The sequence below is a fragment of the Trachemys scripta genome, chromosome 13 (genome assembly GCF_013100865.1).
Source record: "Trachemys scripta elegans isolate TJP31775 chromosome 13, CAS_Tse_1.0, whole genome shotgun sequence".
In the NCBI taxonomy this organism is placed as follows: domain Eukaryota; kingdom Metazoa; phylum Chordata; order Testudines; family Emydidae; genus Trachemys; species Trachemys scripta.
Genome location: NC_048310.1, coordinates 14,110,627 through 14,134,158, shown reverse-complemented (window position 1 = coordinate 14,134,158; position 23,532 = coordinate 14,110,627). Strand labels below are relative to the sequence as shown.

The 23,532-nt window shown below is 37.7% G+C and overlaps 1 protein-coding gene across 3 annotated transcripts in view; it reads left to right on the top strand.

Annotated features, from left to right (window-relative positions):
• Positions 1 to 23,532, top strand: part of WWOX (WW domain containing oxidoreductase) — a 666,447-nt gene that overhangs the window by 33,523 nt on the left and 609,392 nt on the right. For all 3 annotated transcript variants that reach the window (XM_034788089.1, XM_034788090.1, XM_034788091.1), the window contains exon 5: positions 14,855 to 14,961. In XM_034788089.1, coding sequence (XP_034643980.1) covers positions 14,855 to 14,961 — 107 coding nt within the window. The remainder of the gene's footprint in view (positions 1 to 14,854; positions 14,962 to 23,532) is intronic.

The following is a 23,532-nucleotide window of genomic DNA, read 5'->3' as shown; positions in this document are numbered from 1 at the left end:
TGAACTGCAACATGCCAGTATTACATTCTCTTCCCAGGTCCTGAAGTGATTCATGATTGTATTTAAAATCTTCCTTTGTTGGTTAATTAAACTAATCACGTTCATCTCACATTTTCCCCAAGAAGACAGAGGAGGGCATGCAGAAGACTGGCAAAAACTGAACAAATTTGTGTTTCATCCTTTTGTCACTCTTGTTTCTGTAATATAGATTGTAAGCTCTTCAGGGCAGGACCCTGTCTTATATGCCTGTAAAATACCTAGCACAGTTTTTAGACCACTACAGTGTTTGTGTAAATAAAAAATAATAAATATTATATTTGTTTAAGAAAATGGGTTTGGTCAAATTTTATGCAAGTAGAGCTCACAAGTTTTCTATAAAACTCGGAATATCATGAAAAAAACTTGCAGGATAGTGCTTGCAGTATCCAGCTCTCTTTAGCCGACAGCACAGTATGTCTTTTAATTATTCTGTCTTAGATAAAATATTCCTTTTTAATTTTATTAAATTTACTTCTCATATTAACATTGTGCGATTGTACTTGCCAAAAGGAGATTTAAAACATGCAGCTAATTTTTTTTTTTTTTTTTTTTTTTTTTTTAAAGAATGCTTAATTAGGACTCTTCTCAGCAGTGGAGAACCCTCTGATACTGTTGGCTCACAGGAGGTCTGTTCAAAAATGTTTGCACTCAAAAAAGAAACTGGAGACATTTTGGCTGCCTTCCCTGTTTTGCTTTAGAGTGAAAATTCTGGTGTTTGATTTGAAATTATCACTGAGAGGAAAAGCCATTCTAGGTGTGGCAAACTGCCCTTTCTCCTATCTAATCTCCCACCTTCTCCCCTCTCCCCCACCCCACGTGCATGCACACTTTATAGGAAAACTATACAAGGTCAAATCAAGAACAACTTTATAAACCAAACCAGTCTCTGGGTCCTACTCAGACCACCTCAGGAAGCTGAGTGGACTTTCAAAACAGGTAAGACCGACCTATTAGTTTGGGGAAAAGGGATCCCACTCACCCTGAACAACCAGTGTTCTTCATGCTTGTCCCTTGTACAATTTTTTTGGCGTGAGTGGGTGGGAGGAATAGAAGGGGGGAACAGAAATAAATCATTTAGTGCACAGTATGGCTAACAATCCCCCAACACCAATATTTCACAAAATGAAAAGCTTTGAACAGCTGTTGCTAATGGCAGTTCTGAGTGGTTACGACAGGTCCGAAGCAGAGTTTCTTGCTACTAATGTCAGGTGGATTCTTTTATGTATTTTTTTTTTTTCACTATTACTGTGAGTTTTCCTGGCATAGTTTTTACAATTATTTGGAGTAAAAGAGACTGAAGCATTACAGATACTTTAAGTAACACACTAAAACATTTATTCTCCCCTCCTGATTTTGTGTCCTTGGAAGGTGTGAAAGTAACAGCACTCCTAAGCAGGCTAGGTTTATTAATACTTCTGATCAGTTGTCAATGGGCAGCTAAGTCTTCAAAGGCTGCCTGACAAAGAAAACATGAACCATTGTAGAGTCATCTTTGTCAAGTTTGACTACCATCATGGGTCTGATCCTCCTCTTACTGAAGTCAATGTGAGCAGGGTTCTCCTCTTCTTTTGAATATAGGTTTTCGTTATGGTCAAGAATTTTTCTTTTCTTTACCATCTAAAGATTAGGTTTACAACCTATTTGTGGCATAGCAACATGTTTCCACTGCCTATTACAGGTGTAAGTATATGAATTTCAGAATAAACAGGCATATGCTAATTTCATCCAATATATTTGTCTAAGAAAATCAATCCAAATAAAATTGGGGAATATGGGTAACACTATTTTTTTAAACAATAAGTAATTTTTTATGTTAATGTTACAGGCTCAGATTTTTAAAATTGCACATGTGCTTGCAGTTTTATGATCATGTCATCATAACTATGTGTAGATGTCCCTTTTTGATGTGTAGCTTGTCATTTATGCCTAGCTATCTTGAAGTTGTATGCTCAATTCGTACATTCAAAGGCACACGGGAGAAAACCTGGGCTACAGTGTTTAAAAGAACGAAACACTACAAAGACAAAAGAAGTAAATAAAACACAGTACAAATGAAATATTAGTCCACATGTTTTTATGAGAATTTATTAACCAAATATAAAATGGAGTGCCCAATTCAGATATTTTTCTTTTAAATATAAAGAATGATTTGTGTCTACAGACGACTGGCTTCCTTGCTGAAAGCCAAACTCTCTCATGTAAAGACAACCAAAAGAAAGCGTGAACTTGGCCCATGCTTAAAACACTGAGGAGATTATAAAGTTCAAATAGATCATGACTTGGTTGCAAATATGAAATTGTTCAAAGGTTAGTGAAAACTTGTGTAAATGTCTACAAGGGATTGGTAGTAACATGACACCATAAGCGGTAACTAGTGTGGCCGTGGTGCCAAATGCTGTAGACAATCGGAATATTTAAGCACAATCTATCCTTTTAGAGGCATACCCTACCACTGGACAGAATAAGGGAGTAAAAAGTTCAACAAAGAAAGGCTGAGATTTTTGAAAGCCGTTTATACTATTTTGATGCGTCTTCCATTTTAATGGAAGAAGTGTGTCTAAATCCCTTAGACTACTTAGGAAGATCTTAACCAACATGTCTATTATAAGCCAAAGAGTAGGTATCAAGGATCAAACTGGGACTGCGTTGAAAAGAGTTAGATATTCCAAGTTAGTCTCCCACCGCACCCCACAGTCTACTGGTCACATAAACAAATGCCTAATGGGGCCCATCCTCATTAACTGAAAAAGCGCTGCTCAAAAGGTCATCTACAAGTCTGTATTAAACTCAGATTTTGGTTCAGTAACTAATACTTGGTTATAATCTGATTATATTTTAAGTAATGTATATATCAAGATTTTTCTTAGATTATAACACTTTTTTTTTCTGGGTGTGTCCCAAGCCTTTGTGTTTTGAGGCAGACACCCAGCATGAAAAACTTTGGCCTGAATGGTTAGTTTCAGAACACTATAAGCAAGCAGAAAACAGGGTCTTATTATGGGAAGTGTCTGGTAACCCTAACTATAGGTGGCACTTCAAGATTTTCCTGTAATGGAGTGCCTGTCACAATGGGGCTCATCCTGATGGGAACCTCTGGCTGCTACTGCAAGATATTTCTATTGAATAAGAGCAATTTACAATATAAAGCTAGGAAATGCAAGTTCACATATGTTAATAAGCAATAGTTTTTAATAGTCATTGACCCAAGATTTATAACATTTTTAAAGGGTAAATCTGATCAGCTATTGGAGTTCTACCTGGGTAGGTGTGTGTCATAACTGCATAGAATTGTTCATGTAAAACAACTGTTTTGTTGTCTCATAAGGTGGTAGGACTTTTCAGAAAGTGTAATTACACTAAATATCAATTTTTGACTGGCTGAAGGCATTTGACTCTAATCTTGCAGTGCATCTACTGGATAGCTCTGATGTAATTGTAATATTGTGTTTACTGTACAGTAAAAGATAGATTAAACTTTCTTTGGTTCATTTGCTAATTTTCCACAGGAAAAACAAATGAATCAGTTAGATACTTAAGTTTTCTATTTTTATAGTTTACAATATATTTGATCTAAGAAAATGCTTTTGTATTTGTTGAAAGAAGATGGTCTTCCTTTCACATTAAATACATATTTTTAATTTTGTCACCTACTCAAATAAATGTATATGTAAAATAAATACTTTGTTTTGTTTAGAACACGATGTTAAACTGAACAAAAAAGTGTAATAACGTGAAACTGTTTCTTTTATTTTAACATTGCTTGGATGGAAAACAGAACCAACACATTAGTCATCCTAATTCATTTTGGTTGGCTTTATCCATAACTCTTGAATCCAAGAACAACAAAATTGTCCATTTTTTTTCACTCACACAGAGAGGCAGGATATATCTTAAATTTAACATCAAACTTTGCAATGAAAATCATTGTCTAAAGTTAGTGTTAGCAAAGTGAACAAATAATATCAAAATACTTGATACAGCTTGCTCTTTCTAAAGTCTTGAAAAAGTTTTTAAAAAACATGACATTCAGATTGAGTCACACTAAACGTAAATCAAGCAATCAAATTTCTGGAGCTGAATTACCTTTCTTCAATATTGAGATTCAAAAGGAACAACAATTAGTTCCCAAACATTGCAGTCTATGTGTATGAAATTGTTCATCACTTATTTTTGGACTCTGAAAAGTCAGAAGGAAGTGCATATAACTTTGTGACATATATTTTGTAGTGGTTTGGAAATTGTTACATGGAGAATACTGTCTGGATTTATCAAGATCTCCAAGAAGAAGCTACAGGTATTTCAAGCCACCTCCAAGAAGCAGAAATCTGTTGTCATGGCACAGGAGACTGTTTTTCTTTGTTCTCCAGTGCAAGAAACCTGAGTGTTAATTTCGACGGTCAATGACTCCTTGTAGTCTCGGCTTATGGTACAGGATTTAAAAAACTCATGTTTCTAACATTATGATGTCCATTATAAAATGGAGCAAAGAAGTTTCTCAGCCTTAAAAATACTTGCAAGATGTTGATCTTGTGGCATGGGACAGGCTGAGTTTATTCAAAATGAAAGATCTGATTTATTGTGTAACACCAACTTACCATGGCTAGCAAGGAAAACCTTAGCTGAAATCTATTGCCTACTCCTAAATAATAAATGATCAAGTTGCTAGGATTTGTGATTTCATCGCAAAACTCAGCTTTAAAGGGAGCTCAGTGTACATCAGTCCTGGACCAGAACTTCCTGCGTTTGGAATGCTTGGATTTGCCTTATTTATTCTAGTGAAGGAATGTTTACAAGGACGGCTTGATTATTCAGTGCTCATCTTTGTTGGTGCTTAGTTCCTACTTTGTGTTAAAATTATCCCAGTGATGCATCTATACAAGAACCAAGTCATTTTACCTTTGCTGCATGTAGTGTAGTTGACAAGGGTCTAGAAAATGTTGCGTATGAGGCAGTCTGGACCCTTGGTATAGAACTTGGGACTGGAAATCGGGAGACTGGGGTCCATTCCTACTTGTAATGATGACTTTTGTTAAATGATCTTGAGCAGGTGCTGAATCTTTGTGTGCCTCGCTGTCTCCCTTGCAGAAATGGGGTTATACCACCTTTTGTAAACATCTGTGAATGAAAGGTACAGAATAAGTGCAAAGTATTATTTGAAGGGGTGTATGTAATGCCGATAGTAAAGGTTCCACTCGTTTCATTTTTAAGGTGTCATTTTGATCTGATCTTTTCTTCCCAAAAGATAAATGTGGCAGGTTTGTTTATGGCCCAAGAACCCTTCCCCCGCCCCCCGGTTAAGTTCTAACAGTACTGATAAAGGTTGGGTGTCTGAATCCTTTTCTCTTTAAGTTGCAAATATGCTTATCTTGATTAGCTCTAGTTCCATAGTGGAACAGTAAGTTAAATCTTTAAATTTGGCTGGGAGATGGAGGTTCTGTTGCAGACATACCTTGCGTGGTCTTGTAAAAATTTGCTATAGTTTATCAAAATTTTTGAGGTTTTAAAAGGTACTTTGTGGGTACACACTAGCCTCTGTAAAGCGAAGTCATAGCTGATTGCCAACGTTCTGTTGGTTCTGTGCATGTGTGCATAGCACAAGAAAATTCATAGGGAGTATTATTTTTATTTGTATTGGAGTAGTGCCTCAGAGCCCCAGTAATGGACCAGGACCCCTTTATGCACTAGACATATAAACACAGAACAAAAAGGCTGTTTCTCCCTCAAAAATTTTACAATCTAAGTAAAAAGTGTAATAAATGTCTCTATGCTGAGTTAGAGGCAGGGTCAGAAAGGAGACCTACTTCTGATGAAAGCACCAACAACATGGTGACACACAGAGCTGGAAAAAGGGGTCCTGTGCTACATTCCCTCCCTAAAGTGCCTCTTTGCTCAGAGGAAGGCCCACTGGACTGACTTTGTGTAAATAATACACATTACCAGAGTTGAAACTTGTACGGGGAGCCATATGGTCCTGAAGTTGCAGTTCAAATGGCCTGTATGGATCAGTAAGGAGTTGGAAAAGTTGCTATTTTCATAGTGTACACTTATATCAAGAAAGTTTCTCTTCATGGCTGATGTTTTAGATTGCATTATTAGTAAAAGCTACTGATTTTTATTTTTATAGATTCATAGATTATAAAGCCAGAAGGGACCATTTTGATCAACTAATCTGACCTCCTGCATATCACAGGCAATAGGACTTCCCTGAATTAACTCCTGTTCTAACTAAACCATGTCCCTTAAAAAAACATTTCATCTTGATTTTAAAATGACCAGTGATTGAGAATCCACCATAACCCTTGGTACTTTGTTCCAACCTTTATTTACCCTCGTTCTAAAAAATTTGCACCTTTATTTCCAGTCTGAATGCTTGTCTACATGGCAAGTTTACTGCACAGCAAGACAGAAAGAAATTATACTTTTCAACTACCACTGCTGTTCTTTTGGAAATACTTAAATTATGTAAGAGTAATATTGAAGAAGATTCTTCTTAACCTCCTTGTATTTAGAAGAAAAATATAATATTCTAGAAGATGGTCTGATTCATTCTGAAGATTAGGAGCTTATTGGGCTGTACAAATGGGGACCCTTGTGACAGATCGGTTTGCTTCAAGTCAGAAAGGAAACCTGAAAGTCTTAAGGAACAGAGAAATACAGACCATAGCAGTGAAAAGAGAACCAAACGCAGCTGTGAAAACAATATAAGTTTAGTAATATAATATGTTCATGCTTACAAAGTCAAAGTTGGTTTCTGCTATTGTAGAGGCTATAAGTAACCCATCAGAGTGTAAAAGGGAAGAAACATGCATACCACACAGAAACAGGCTAACACTTTTCACTTCCAATCCTACAGACCATTTTAGTTCACTTAGTCAAACTTGTTGCTTTTACTCTATTATAGGAGGAAAGCATCTCTCTTTTGCCGTTTCTATTAGTTTGTTATTTTTACATTTAAACCACCTGTAACATAGGGCTCAATAAAACTTGTGAAGGTTCTAAATCTAAAATAAAATACATTGCAAGGATTTATAATCTCAAGGCTTTGAGAGTACTATTACAGGGTGAGGGAAAGTCAAAAGCTGTTTTTGGAGAACTTTCAAAAAGTTTTAGGCTTTTAGTCTGGGGAGATTGGAGAGGAAGGCTGGATATCTTCTTTGTGGATGTTTTGTAGTTGATGTCTGGGAAACAAGTTTTCTGAATATGGGGAAGGTCTCCAGACACCTGGTCCTAGGTATTCATGGGTGGTTGTGTGAGCATTCCGAAAAGTTGAAACAGAATCACTACTATTTAGCATATTTTAGCTTTCACCTTTTCTCTTCTTTAATTCTTTTATCTCTGTATTGGGTAATACTTAGTTCTTATGGATACTTAGAGTAAGGACGCATTTTAAATTGCTTAAACATCTGGTTCAAGTTCGTCATCATTAGTTTGTGGGATATTGTGTAACTAAATTATGCTCCATTCTCTGTAAGGTTGCTGGTTTGATTTAAAGCAGACCTACTTTTCTATCCACTAAGTGAATGCTATCTTGATTGTAAGCATTCACTTACAAGCGAGCATCCTATCAGGGTGTGAAAGGGTATGAAGAAAGTGTAAGGACTACTAATCGTTTAGTAAGAGAGAACTTGTTCTTTGGAAGCTGGCTGCTTGGATCATGGGTCCAGGAGTTCCAGTGCGGGGGAACCATGACCCCTCCCAATAAAAAAAACCTGACATACTGGCCCTGTAGAATGGTAGCAGAGCAACATGCTACCGTAAAGAAGACCAGTGTGGAAGAGCAATCTCAGGATGTTTGTTACCAAGTTCCCTCAGTTGATTAAAGTTCTGTTTATGCCAGGATGGTGCTTATCTGATAGAGGCAATATTCTCAGTTAGGTGTAAATCAACATTGCACTGTTGGATTGAATAGAGTTATGCTGACTTACACTAACTGAATCTAGCCCAGTGATGGTAGTCAACAACTAGCAAGATGGGTACAGTGAGTATACAGGGGAAAATCATGGCCTCAAGAAGAAGAATCATGAAACCTAGGACTCTAACATGTTACCCCTCAGGTGAGGTTATGTGTAGTGAAGGGGAGGTACTGAAGAGGCTTCCCCTCCATTCAGAATGACAAGGTATGTCTACACCACAATAAAATACCTATGGCTGGCCCGTGTCAGCTGGCTTGGTCTGCAGGGCTATAAAATTGCAGTGTAGACATCTGGGCCTGGGATGGAGCCTGGATTCTTGGACCCTCCCCCCCCCCCCCCTCGCAGAATCCCAGAGCCCAGGCTCCCTCCCAAGGCTAATTGTCAACACTGCCCTGTGAGCCTGAGTCAGTTGACATGGACCAGTCACAGGTCTTTTATTGCAGTGTAGACATATCCCGGGTGACACAAAAATAGTAGTAAGTTCACCCAAGCTGCAGTGAAAACCTTTTTTTAAATCAGTAAGAATAAGGTCATGTCCTGAATGCACTACTAGAATTGTCTTAACCAGACCATATTTTCCCTAACTTTAATATGAAGGAGAATAAAATATTAAGGATTAGATGAAAAAAGCCTTCTAATTTATAGGTGGAGTGCTTTAAAGTTCTATAGCCAATCCGGAGCAGTTACACTTTTTGTTTGTTTTGTTACCAACCCGTTCGGTCAGCCTTTGGTAAAGAGAACTGTGCCATAATGTTTGTCTTCATGTATTTCTCATTGTTATTCTTAAACAGGATTGTCACTTGAGGGTCAGATTAGAGCTCATTCAACCAGAGCAGTGGCAGCAATAGTAGCCAGCCTCAGGTCAGTCTTGCCTCTTGAGATTTTCAGGGCAGTCACTTGGAATTTATTGTATAGTTTTACAAAACATTATTGCCTCAACATTGTATTGCATAGAGAATTTAAATGTAGTGTGGTTGTACCTCAACGTGGATTCCTTTTGAGCGCACAATTTTCCTTGCCATATTTTGGGAAATATCTTTTTCTTATCCCGTGTAGTAATTTTGTTTTGTAAGTAATTATATTCTTAATATGTATATATATTTATTTTTTAAAAATGTACTGCATATTTTTGCACGTGGTTTATTTCCTCTTGTAAAAAGAAAAGTCACTATTAACTTATGTTAATGCAGTATATTTAAATTCTGTTAGGGGTATTCTCTTAGTTTTGTAACATCAGAGCAGGCCACTCTGATTTGTACTAGGCAGCAAATGACAGAGGTTCAAAGGTGCTGCAAATATTGATGTAACACCTCTATGTTTCACCCCAATTCTTCCTGCCAATACTCTTTTGCTTATGACATCAGTATTGGGGAGCACAGATGCCATAACATCTTTGCCACCAGTCGATTGCCATTTCACTGGGATTACCTGGTTAAACCATTTTTGCTGGTTAAACCATTTTTAAAGTTAGATGACACTGGTAGTGCTGCACAAAGTGGACTTACCTCTGTGGAGGATATACCCCAGGGATCCGCAACGTTTGGCACGCAGCTCGCCAGGGTAAGCACCCTAGTGGGCCAGGCCAGTTTATTTACCTGCTGACGTAGCAGGTTCGGCCGATCGCAGCCCCCACTGGCCGCGGTTCGCTGTCCCGGGCCAATGGGGGAGGTGGGAAGCCGCGGCCAGCACATCCCTCGGCCTGCGCCGCTTCCCACCGCCCCCATTGGCCCGGGACGGCAAACCGCAGCCAGTGGGGGCCGTGATCGGCCGAACCTGCCCTGTCAGCAGGTAAATAAACTGGCCCGACCCGCTAGGGTGCTTACCCTGGCGAGCCGCGTGCCAAACGTTGCCGACCCCTGATATACCCCATTGTGTCTTTTGCAAAAAATTACCCTAGCAAGTTCAAACTTTTCAAAATAAATATTCAGTTATAATTGATGCTAATGGTATTTGGAGTCCTGTGTTTGAAACTGAGTTTTAAAGAAACCTTCCCAGAATTTTTGCTGCAGGGGCAGAATTAAGGTGTTCAGGTCCCTTAGCTATGCATTTCCGTACTTTAAGGTGCTTTAGATTTCTTTTATATGTAAACTTATCTCTGATTTCCTGGATTTGTGATGCTTGTTTTGGGTATAATTGAAACATCCTTTAATAGTTTACCCTTAAGTTACTGATATATAATCAACATTGTAATGCAATTTTTATATAATGGGTTAGGCAGAACTCTTTTTTTCTTTTATAGAGTTCAAGTCTTTTAGTTGTCAGCACCTCCATTACAATTACTTTTCAGGGTTTGTATTTACTCTAGGCTGAAAATTAACGTGTAACATTTGAGTCCAAAAGCAAATTTTGTCGCCAAACTCCAGTGGTTTTGCTGTTAATAAATTCAATATGTAAAAAGACCTTTAAGTGGCAAAAGCTTTTTCCCCTACCTCTTTTGTTCACTTGGGGGGAAAAAGTGTCACTTATTATCAGACACACAAAATGTCACTGAAACAAGCTATTACACATAGAACACTGGAATTCCCAGACTGGATCAGATCAAAATATTACCAAAATAATAGAAATTGCTGTGATTATGCTGACAAATAAAATACGCAGAATTTTGCAGAATTTTAAAATATTGTGTGCAAAATTTTTATTTTTTTGGCACAGAATTCCCCCAGGAGTACTAAATACATTTTGTTTGAAAAGTTTTACCTTTTACCAGGTTTGAATTTGCTACCTATTAATTTAATAGAATGTCCCCTTATTCTTGTGTTACATGACAAGTAGAACGGAAGTTTCTATACCAGTCATTATTTTATATACTTTTATCATGGCTGCTGATTAATCATCTTTCTAAGGTAAACAATCCCAAACTTTTCAAACTCTCTTCATATGAGAGTTTAACCAGGGCTGTGATCATTCTCAATCCCCTTTTCTGATCCCCATTTAGTTCTGCAATATCCTTTTTGAGATGGGGAGACAGTACTGTGCACAATATTTTAGCTAAGGCCACATTGTTGATTTGGAGAATTTTGTAATATCTTCTATATAAATCTCTGGCTTTACCTGCGCATTGAGTCTTCATTAAGCTGTCTACAGGGACACCCAGATCCCTTTCTTAAGGTAATGCAGCTAATTTAGAACCCCGTAGGGTGTATCAATAGGTTAATTTCTCCATTCAATATGAATTACTTTGCAATTATCAATACATTTCATTTGCCAACTTCATTGCATTGCTAATTCACCTATCTTTGTTTTGATCTCCCTTAATTTCCTAGACCTGATTCTGATTTGTGTACCCTACATGTGAGAGTTGCATTCACAGCTGGTCCCTCCAGTTTCCAAAGGAATTCTGAGGAAATGGCTAGAGGGTACTGTTTCCTCATTGAAGAGGACAGATGGTTACTGAAATATTGCCTCTTCGTCTTCCTGATGGCCACATGCTTCTCTTGTATTAACACACCTGCTTCTTCCCACCACTCCCCCAACCATCCAGCCCCCAAACAAATGCCATAGTCTACCACCTTTGCAATACACATATCCACATCACTTATCTGGTATATCCCTAGGACCAGTGTTGAAGCCTCATCCATGCACGCAGCCCTCTCTTGCCCACCCCCACGCTGCTTCAGTTCTCCTGCACATCTTGCTCCTGTTCCCTTGCTTTCACCACACTTAGGTCCTGCTTTTCCAGGCCAAACTTCTGTACTTCCTCCACCCCCAGCTCTTGCTCTCCTGCACCTGTTATTTTCTGCTTCTCACCTTTAGTTCTTCTCCTTACCCCATCCCTAGGCCAGCCTTCTGGATTCTGCATCTTGTCCCTTGCTGTTTCTGGGAGTGGGGTGCTGGTGGGGTAGCACAGTATGCTAGGCCCCAGGATGGACTCTGGTTGTTCAATGACTAGATTGCAAAGAGAGCTCGTTTTTATAATCCAGGACTATCGTCAGGGTTTATCTTTATTCTATAAACATTGGGTAAAATCCTGGTCCCATTAAAAGCAATGGCAAAAATGCCAAAGATGTCAGTGGAGCCAGGATTTCACCTATTCCCTGAGCTGAAATCTGGTATGTAAATAAATGGCTGGAAGACAGTACTGGGGGAGCCATAATTGTTCTGTCCTCTCTTCTGCTCCCTACTTCTGCTGGCACCATTGTTACATAGTTGTGATTGTGGAGGTAGTGCCTGGCCACCTCCTCCTTCCTCTCCTCTCTCTCCTTTGTCTGGCCACCTCTCCTTTCTTTCTGCTCCTTATAGCCCTTCAGGTCACACGTTATTGGATAGTTGGATTATGACTTCAGAGGTATGCTTGCTAACCATTCTTTTCTCCATCTATCTTACTTAAGTGACCCCCATTATCATAGTATCTGCATGCTTCACAATCTTTAACATGTACTTATCCTCAACACCTCTGTGAGGCAGAGAAGTGCACTTATCCCCATTTTACAGATGAGGAACTGAGGCACAGAGAGACTAAGTGACTTGGCCAAGATCATACAAAAAATCTGTGGCAGAGCAAGGAATCAAATCCAGGTCTCCAGAGTCCCAGGCGTGGTCCCTAACCACTGGATTATCCTTCTTTTCTACCTCTGTACACACTCTAGTGTTCACCCTGAAAAACTTTTCAGTTACTAAGAATCAAGATTGCTTCCTTGTATTGTGCTTTTTAAAAGTAGATTTTTTTTTATGCGTGATTTAAGGTGCAATGTTTCTCTATTTTTGCCTAAATCCTGAATTTTTTTTTTGTTGGTTTAAGATAGTTTACCATTGATTGTTATGTTTGTGTGTGCAGGGTAAAATTAGCTAAATTGTAACATGTAACTTTATTATTTCAATTTTAAACTTTCAGTTCATATTTTTTATAATAAGAAACAAGTTATTAACTGAAAATGTGAGAGGTGTGGAGTTAATTATTTTGCACAAAATATGACACAGGGTAGACTTGGCTAAGCGCAGCTACGTTTAGCTAATTAAACTGGTCATCAGCTCCACATTGCTAGTATTACAATACAAAAGAACATGATTCTCAAGGGTTCAAACCAGATTTTAGCAATATGTAGAGCTATTAAAATTAGTACTTTTTTGTAAAGTAACTAGCATATGGCTAGCTAACAATGTTGGAATACAACACGTGCCACATTTGTTACATTTTAAAATTACCCTGCTGTATGTGCTGAAAATGGAATTAGGAACAGGGGAAATATCCTCTGCATGTACTGAAGGTACATTCGTGCGCATACAATGGATTTCCCAGGTAATTAAAGTTGCTTAGTACAATGAATGGTTTGAAAAGAGATGCAGGAAAATTGCTTGGGCTTAAATACCATAAGTATGTAATTGCAGAGAATGGTATACATTTGTCTGGTGTCTGTTGTTTCTATAATCTGTTATACCCTATGTCGTAACTGAATTTCTTTTTGCCCCAGGGCATTTTTGGGAGTGAGGCAGCATAACTTAATACGTTTTCCCTGGTAAACAAATTTTAAAAGGAAAACATGAATATGCTTTAAGCTACATCAAGCTGGAACAAATAGCCTCCCCTTCTCTGTGACTTTCTAATATGTTCATACTCAAATTATTGGGCATTATGATTTGATTCTTCATGTTCTAGTTTTAAGCTTTTCTAATTGGAACTCATTAAGTGCTGTTATGGTGAGTTGCCTCTTTCAGTTAGATAGAAATGTCTCTTCCCTTGTTACAGTGCTCCATAGCAATAAAACACCCTGTGATAATGCTGAATGCCCCACAAACACAAACCAACTTGCCCCAGGTGGAACCCGAGTTATTGACCCAACCCTGTGCACTGTAAATCAGGCACTCCGCACTCGCAAGGGCAGATTCTCAGATGGTGTAAACTAGCAGATAGGCCCATTTCAGTTAACTGTAATAAGCCATGGCAATTAACACCAGCTTGAGGCTGTATACCCCAGTGTCTTGATACAGGCCCTTTACAAATAAAGGGGAGTGGGTGGGAAAGATCAGCAAGGGAAGCAGGTATCTTCCACTGGCTGGCATCTTTATTCCTCCACATTGTGTGTATTGGATGTCCAATCCTGCCATAAGTGGCCCTCAGATCCGTCAATAACAGGCCAGCTCCAGGTGTGTTAAATCCATCCAAGACTGTAGGCACACCTGGGCTCCTCTCCTCATGCCTTTCCGTGCTGTCTTGGCAAACATAGCAACATGTGCTTCCGTTCAAGGCTTGATGCAGCATTTTGAAGAAACAACCAAACTCCCCTCTTCTATTAATTGTGGGTAGGAAAGAACTCCATAATTTCAGATGAGTTTATGATCTCAGTTTTGAAGAGAAAATCTAGTCTGAGTTATGATCACCGTTAGCACTTATATAGCACTACTGCAATTCTTTGTGTATTGTGGGCTTTAAGGATGAAATCCTAGCTCCATTGAAGTCAATGGCAAAGCTCCCATTGAAACCAGTAGGGCCTGGATTTCACCCTAACTGCTAAATCTTCATAGCAACTCTGTAAGGTAAGAAGTGAGGCTTCTAGGTACTATGGTAATACAAATAAATAATAGTAATTATCCTCATTTTACAAATGGAGAAACTGAGGCAGAGGGGTTAAGGTGCTATACTTGTAAGAGCACATGTGGAGTTTTGCATGCACCTAAGTTTTGTGATCCTAAAGTCTTGTGGGCATTTACCTGTATGCAGACTTGACTTGCATGTGCATGCTAGGCATTTGCTGCGCACAGCTTAAGTACACTCAAGTGTCTATCACTTTTTGCATGTGTGCCCTTACAAAGATAGCCTCAAATAACTAGAACAGTGGAGATGCATATTAAAGAAATTCCTAAGTTCCTGGCTGCATCTCCCTTGAAACACGAGTTCATACCTCTTGCTAGTTTTATGAAGACTCATCTTTCTCTGATTGGAATTGTTTTTTTTATTTTTATTATAGGATTTGAAACTGCAAAGTCTCTTGCACTCCATGGTGCCTATGTCATACTTGCCTGCAGAAATATGTCAAGAGCCAACGAAGCTGTGCAACGCATCCTAGAGGAATGGGTAAGGAAACTCATATATTTTTTCAATGCTTAGCAAATTCTACCATCTTCAAAACAATGTGCAATTATGAGGTCGTTTTGTGCAGTGTATGCCATTTAATGAATGTTGTTTGTCACTTATCAGAATTCAAGAAAACAGCTTTCTTTGTATTGCAATAATCACTTCAGTACTTAAATGTATTTATAGATGGAACAAAGGAGCTGTGCCATTTTATAATGTGTATGTACAGTTCATTTTAAGCATCATCATACTGTGCTTGGTTATTTTAATGCTAAAAAATTCAAAAGGACTAATGAGGCGCATGCCATTGATGACAGAAAAAGAGATTTTTGTAAGCATCTAAATGTGTGCTTAATTATTCCTGAGATTGTCAGTTTAATGCCCTTGCTACCTTAGTCACTATTACTTTGAGAGTTCCATAAAATTCTACCTATAAGGTGTTTCAAGGAAATCATTTTTGTCTTGTAAATACTTATTTTTCTTTGAGTACTATCCCCGTGGGTGCTCCATTTCAGGTGTACGTGTGCCTCTTGAGCCCTTGATTGGAGATTTTCTGTTAGCATTCTCCATTCGGTCTATACAACCTCGTGACATGCTTAGAGGGTACATAGGGCTATGCAGGTAAAATGCCTTCCATTCCTCCTTTAATGACTGGGCATGAGACAGAGCTCTAGTGTGTCCACCTCAGCATGTTTTGTAGTTGTTGTTTAATTAGTTTAGTGTTGTTAGTCTAGAATTAGCTAGATAGTTGTGAGAAGTTTGTTTGTCATCTCTTCCTTTTTTCTCTCTCCCATTTTTCTGGGGAGCTTATTTGGCCTGGCTGGACATGGCTCACTCACTGGTTTTCAAACACTGTCTTTCATGTCGGGAGGCTATCTCGATCAGCGACAGTCACTCTAAGTGTATCCATTGCTTGGGAGAGTCCCATATCTCCCAAAAGTGTAACTCTTGCCTGGCTTTAAAATCTAGAGCTCAGAAGAAGCAGGAGACCAAACTGAAGCTGCTGCTGATGGAGTGCTCTCTTCAACCTGTTTCTGAGTCCAATCAGGAGACCCTCACATACATCTGTCTCCAGACAGATCCAGTGCCCCTTTGACTTCAGCTAAAGTCTAACCTCAGAAGGGGAAGATCTTGGAGGACTAGGGAAGACTCCTAAGAAGAGGAGCTCAGTCTCCCAGCAACCTTCTGCTAGATATATGATTTCAGCGGCCTCGGCTTCTCAACTTGGTACCATGGAGGCAAAAGTCTCTTCCTCTGGTACTGGCAGAGCAGGGAGATCCCAAAGCACTTTAGAAAAACACAGCATCAGCGGGGCCCTAGTACCATCTGCCTCCAAATTGGCACAGTCTATTTCAGACTTACCAGTAGTGTCTTCTCTCTCAATTCCATTGTTACTGATGAAATCGAAGCACACACCTTTGGCCCTGGCACCTACACACTCCAAACCAATGGTACCACCCAAGTCAACTGCTGTGTCAGTACAGAACCACTTGGTACCGCAGGCATTCTGTTACTTCAGAGACTTGTCACTGTTAGATGAGCTGGAATCCCCACTGCTTATGGGTACTGAACAACTCTCAGTACTGAGACCCCAGTCTCTGGTTTACCAGTGCTTCACAGTACCGCAGGATTCTCCACCTGTTTCTACTGGGGCCACCACAGATGTCCGGTAATTTTAATCAGTTCCAGGACCTTGTGAAGGGGGTGGTGGACACCCTCCATATACCTTTTTGAGGAGGTTAAAGACTCACATCACAAGTTGTTGGATATTTTGCAGTTGGCAACACTCACTTAGATTGCGCTTCCCATTAATTAAATACTCCTGGATCTAGCAAAAACTGTGTGGTAAACTCCTGTTCCCATCCTGCCAACTTGTAAATGGGCAAATAAGGAATATTATGCCCCCCCCCCCCCCCCCGAGACTTAGAATTTTTGTTTTCCCATCCCCACCAATTCCGTGGTGGTGGACAACATTTTTCCAGGTCTATTCCTTTTGTCTTTTGTCTATGACATGAACTAGAAAAGGTTAGACTGTTTTGGATGGAAAGCCTAACTCTTTTGCAACCCTCAGTTTGTGATCAGGTGATTGTGGACAAGTATGACTACCTGAATTACAACAAGTTTGCATCCTTTATGCTCCTGTTGAAGATATTCAATTGAGAACACTTCCAGGCCAACATTAAGGAGCGTCAATTTTTAGCCTGAACCTCTCTCCAGGTGTCCTTGGACGTTGCAAAAATGGACAATATTTGACAAACCATAAAGACAAGAACGAGAGATGATGAGAATGTGTCAAGGAACTATATGGTGAAGATATTCCTGAAAAGCTCAACTACAGATGAATCAGGCAAACCTGCCAATAATGGATGAAGAAATCATGGCAGCAATAAAAAGACCGTGAATGGAAAAGCACTATGTTGTGATGGAATACTGGCTGAATTGTTTTAAAGCATAGGGGATTTGTAATCCCTGTCAGATGAATGAAGAATATGCTTGAGACAGCAGAATTGCCAAAAGACATTACAATCTCACTGTATATCCAAATCCTCAAAAAGAACTCTATGGATTGTAAAGACTACAGAATAGGCAGTCTAATATCGCATGCCTCTAAGATACTTTTGTGAGCTTAATACAAGGAAAAATTGATAAGGAAATAAGCAAATAACAATATGACTTAAAAGGTGGAAAGGGCACAATAAATGCCATTATGAACTTGAAGCTCATATTCAAAAGATCAATTGAAATGGGAAAACAATATACTTGTTGGGTATTTCTTTTTATTTGGAAAGTCATTCTACTCATACAAATTACTCAATACATTAAGATCTGTAGGGATTGATGGATACAAACTGAGTAATAAAACAATTTATACTGGAATCAAAAGGTGATTATAATGGGAAATTAAAATGAAAATCTAGTAGGGATCAAGAGAAGAGTTAGGTTTGTATAACGTCACTGACTTTATTCAACACTTGTATCAAGTTTAGATGAAATTAAGCAGAAGAAGGTATTAAGATGAATGGAAAATGGAATAATATTTGCTATGCAGATGACATGGCACTGTTGGCTGATTCAGAAGAAAGTCTGTGCAGTTAGTGGAGATTATATATGCATATGACAGAATATTGTCTATCTAAGGTCATATGTGGACAAGTCAAAAACTATGGTGGCATGCCAGGATCCTAGAAAGACATGCAAGATTATAGTGCATAACCTAGCCATGCAGCAAGTGAGACATTATTGCTACTTAGGAAGCATCAATACAGAAGATGGAAGATCAGATACTGAAGTCAGCACCAGAATAGCAACAGTGAAAGAGACATTCTGGAAGAATAAACACCTGAGGAGAAGGGACATAAATTTGAAGACTAAATTCCATCTCTTAAAACCTAGCATTTGGTCTGTGTTAAATTACAGCTGTGAAACATGGGCATTCAAACAATCAATAATAAACTACAATTCTTCTGAAATTATGATGTTACACAAGAAATTTAAAAATATCATTGATAGAGACATGTAATGAAAAAGTATTGGAGATTATTGGAACTCAGCAAATGCTAGTCAGAAATCTTATGAAAAGAAAGATTTGATTTGCAGGGCACATTATAAGGGCTTCAGCTGGTGATGCGCATTTACGGGCACTGGAAGGGAAAGTTGATGGATGATGTGGTATTCTGGATGAATCAAAAGGACTATTCATCCACAAGAGATTAGTGGAGGGTCATACAGAATGTGCTACCATGATTGCAAACCTCCTCTAATGGAGATGCCACATAAGAAGAAGAAGAATCATTTCTGGAGCTCAGTTTCTTGAAGAAGGTATTTTGGATTAAAGCCTTATCTCTCTTGGGCCTGTGAGTTCCAAATACTGTATTTTAAGGTTTGTTTTTTCCATAGTTCCTAATTGAAATGGAAGCTGCCTGTTTTCTTTGTTGCAGTAGCACCAGTGGAATATCTAAAGGACCCACGAGAAGACTGTATTTGTGTTACTTTTAAATTTGGCTTTAGATTATCTTCCAACATAGCTGGATTTTTGAGTAGACCCTTTTTTGAATTGATTTATTCTCTTTCTAAATGTCCATAAGTAAATGTAATTAAATTATTTCAACAGAAGAGTGAAATGACATGAAATAATAGTGAGTGCCTCTTACATATAATTTGCTTTGCACATTTTATTTAAAAAGTACTTTTCAAGAAGTTATCAAAATTCAGTGAAAGCAAAAATTGTTTTTAGTACTTTGTTTAGACAACAAGAGTACCAGACTACTTGTGTAAGTACATATATTACCTCACTGAAAGTTAATGAATTGGTAATTGAATGAAGATTACTGTCTTGGTTCAAATTGCTTAAAAAAACACTACATTTATTTACTAACAGTTCTCAAATTCTAATTGTTCAGAATACAATCTCATCTGTAAACTGAGTAGCTGGAGAACCTTCAATGCATCTTTGTAATGGCTTTGTTGTTGTTTATTGAGAGGCACTAATTAACTTTGATTATTGCACTAATATTGTGGCATTTTGACAGTCCCTCAGATTTATGACTCTGGGAAAATAAACAAATGAAATGCAGGTGCTGGAGCAGAAAGAATAAGTTATTACTGAACTTTAATTACTTGGAGTGTGTAACCAGGAGAGAATTAGTTGGTGAATTACAAGATGCTTAAAATTTACATCAAATTGTAAGCAATCTTGAGGAGAATTGTGGGAGAGAGAAAAACACAGTTATTGTAAATAAAAGGGTGAAAATGCATATGCATGTTAGATTAATCTGGTTAATACTAATATTACAATATTGATACTGATATTTATTTTGTAATAAATTTTTATATATTTTTTTATTATATGGTAGTGTGCAAGCTTGTTAATCTGAACATTCCACTTTCCTGAACAAAGTGTCTTGTTAAAGAAAACATGACTTAATGTTATTCTGTGGAATTCCCCCTACAGGACAGGAAATACTGTACCCTGCTGGAAAGGAAAGCTTTTAAGTGGCCATGACCTTTGACTTTGTAGTTTTAGGGGAAGCTATATGATCAAGGGGACTTGGTTCACTTCAGTTGAACTTGAGAATGTAGAACTATATTTGGAAATATACCACCTTAGGGTGCAATCCTACATAGCTTAGCACACATGAGTAACTTTACTCTTGGGAGTAGCCCCATTGAAGTCAGTGGTACTATCAATGTGAGTAAATTTACTCATATGCATAATGCTTTGCTGGACTGAGTCATTAATCTGCATTGTACAAACATAAATTCTGCATTCCCTAAATTCTCCTATGAAGTGGATAAAACAGCTTTTAAAAAATTCATAGTATTAATGGAAATCTAATGTTATTTCTTTGTGAAATTGTCTATGAATATTTTCAATAATATTTAATTTTATCTGATTTTTTTTGTTGGAAATACTGCATGTGTGATAATTTTAGAAATTTATGCTACTGCTTATAATATTCATATAAAAGTCACAAATGTACCATTATAACAACGAACTTAGTGCGTTTAAAAGAGTAGCAAATCTGTAACAAGTGTTTGTGTCCTATCTAAGGTTTTAGAAAAATGTTTGAGAAATAGTGTGGTTAAAGATTTGTATCACACAACTCAGTCAACCTGTGGAACTCATTGTCAGGGGATGCTGTAAAGGCCAAAACTATAACTGAGTTCAAAAAGAAATAGATAAATTCATGGAGGATAGGTTCATCAATAGCTATTAGCCAAGATGATCAGGGACACAACCCCATGCTCTTGGTGTCCATATGCCTCTGACTTCCAGATGCTGGGACTGGACGACAGGGGATGGATCACTAAATAATTGCCATGTTCTCTTCATTCCCTCTGATGCATCTGGTATTGTCCACTGTTGGAAGACAGGATGCTGGGCTAGATGGACCATTCATCTGACATAGTATGGCCATTCTTATGTTATTTTAATATGAATGCATAACTGGGCAGAGTTAAGGTAGTGCGTTCTTCCTTAAGGTTCAGGTTTCTTACTTTGAGTACTTCCCTTTGCAACCTTTATATTCCGTTAATGTAGGACCAAATACTAAAAGATACTGAGCACTTACAACTTCTAATGAATCTGAGAAGTATTTTGCTTATTTTAAAGTAATCAGGAATGTTCAACTACCCAGAACATGATTAAAGAAACAAATATTTTTGTTTAAAGTTTTGATTCTCTTTATTGACTTATTATGTATGTATTATACATCTAAACTTTTTGTGGGAAAAATATAATTCTTGTTTAAAAAATGTGAAGACCTATTATAATACAGAATTAAAGAAAGTCAGTTATGAAGTACAGTATGCTTAAATGAACTTGAGAACAACCTGAGTAACGCCCTTGACATTCTGGTCTGTTCGATTTATGAGATCATCATCAATAGTGCCATAAAATGTAGGTTCCATTAGTATCAGTAGAGAGCTATCTTTTTTGTTGGTGTTAGTTTTGTTACTACAAAAGAATCAGTTATTGTTACACAAAAATCAATTTTAGATTATCTCTTTTCAGTGAATGTTGCAATTCAGACATAAAAGTAAGCTTTAAAAAAAAAAAGCCATTTGGACTGAAAAAAACTTAACCTAACGGACTTGAGGATAATACTAATGATATCCAGTAAAACAAGGTTTGTCAGATCAGCAGTTGCATGCACTGTAAATTAAAAAACCACAGGGGATGACTTGGCTGATTGTTGAAGACGAATGTAGAAAACCACGAATTTTCTGCTATTTATGTCCAAAATGCTATTTTGTGGAGACTTTGATACCAGCTCTGCAATGATCACACTTGAAAACTTGTCAGCTACATTAGGTAACTGCATAACATTTAATGTTGCATTTGCGGTATTTTACTTACTTCCTGTAGTATCGCGAAGGTTAGGTAATACTGCAAATACAGAAATAATTGCCTTATCTATATACTTAAAGCAACAACTTTTCAAGTGTGGCCATTGTAGTTTTTCTTTTTTAAAACCAAAAGATAAAAAAAAAACCCAAAAAACACCCAAACCCACACACATTTGAGGGGATAGTAGTGGAGTATGTCGGTATGGACTGAGATATATATTGTAAAGGAATCAAACCACAGAGAGACATGTGTTGCTTTACAGTAGATGTTTTGAAAATGGAAGTTGCCCATGCACGATAAAGCTCAATATCAGTTTAAAACTGAGTTTGATAATTTCTTACTCAGAAGAAAGGAAATTGGAATTTTAGAGCTATAATTAATTTTAATCATAAATTGTCAAACAAATCTCTCCTTGAGTAGTGGAAAGGCCCTAAAGCAGCCAAGGAAGAATATCAATACTTTGCAAAGGAGGAATGATTGTTCCAATTCGCAGCTTAATTGACTTTAAGGCTTAATGAAAAACACTACAGTGCTGTTAGTACACATAGTTGCTCTGATGAACATTGAAATCTATGCTCCAGAAAGAGGAGTTAGGGAGCTTTTTATATTGTATTATTGATGCATTTTTCTAACTGAGTATAAGCATAACAGTTGGACAGAGCTACATAGCTCCAGATGTTAACTATATTCTCAAGAAAATTCTTCAAAATGTGGATGAATAAAATATCATATAGCTTTTTGTGTTGAGAAACTTACATGTATATAGTCCCATCAGATTTCAGTCTTTTAAGTAAATATTAAAAATAAATTGAACATTTTTTGTTTTAACAAAAAGTCTAAAGAAATGTTTCTCTTATAGTTTCTTCAATATTAAGATGACAGTTACTTCAAATAAAGATTAAATTATTGGCAAACTAAAATTTCTGTTACATGGAGATGATTACAAGTTATAGATGTAACAAAAGTACAAAAAACTTCTAACTCAGAACAGCAAGATAAGTTTGATTCTTGCCTCTACTCTTTTCTCAAAGTATTGTCCACCTGAGGGTAACTCCTATAAAGAATGATTGATTGACAGACACTTGCTGAATAAATTATTGTGATTGAAATTAAAACCTGATCTTTCCGGTTTGGCTCTCCAACTGTTATCTAACAGAAATATAGGAAGACAGGAAGCAAGCTGTATGCCCAGGCTTTGTGTATGTGCCCCATTTGCGAGGAATGCATGCAGCGCTTTTTATACAATCGATACATTAGCCTAGTTTTTCAAGAAGGGACTATTCTGCCAGTTAGTGAGCCTCAGATGTTGATTTTGGTTCTGTGTATTGAATATGTTCATTGAAAAGAGATGTTACCTCTATCAACCAAAAACTCTTGTGTAGCCTTCAGCATCTCGACCCCTGTAGATGTTAATCTTGATCTAGAAGATAAAACTCTTGCTACCCATTATGTGCTAAGTCACTGAGCTTCTGTTTTACCTCAAGAATGCCACAAAACCTATACAGTTGTTTTCCTCACCATAGACCCATGTATAGGATGCCTTATTAGGAACAATCCACTAAAAATGCTCTAAGTCCACTGACATGCTCAATGGAGAAAGGGCTCCTTGTGGCTGATTAGCAGTAAGCTATAGAGGTCAGTCATGGAAAGTCCTAAAGCATATGAATAGACTGCTTCTGAAAGCACAGGTAGGAATCAGTAACTGTTGGGTTCCACAAAAT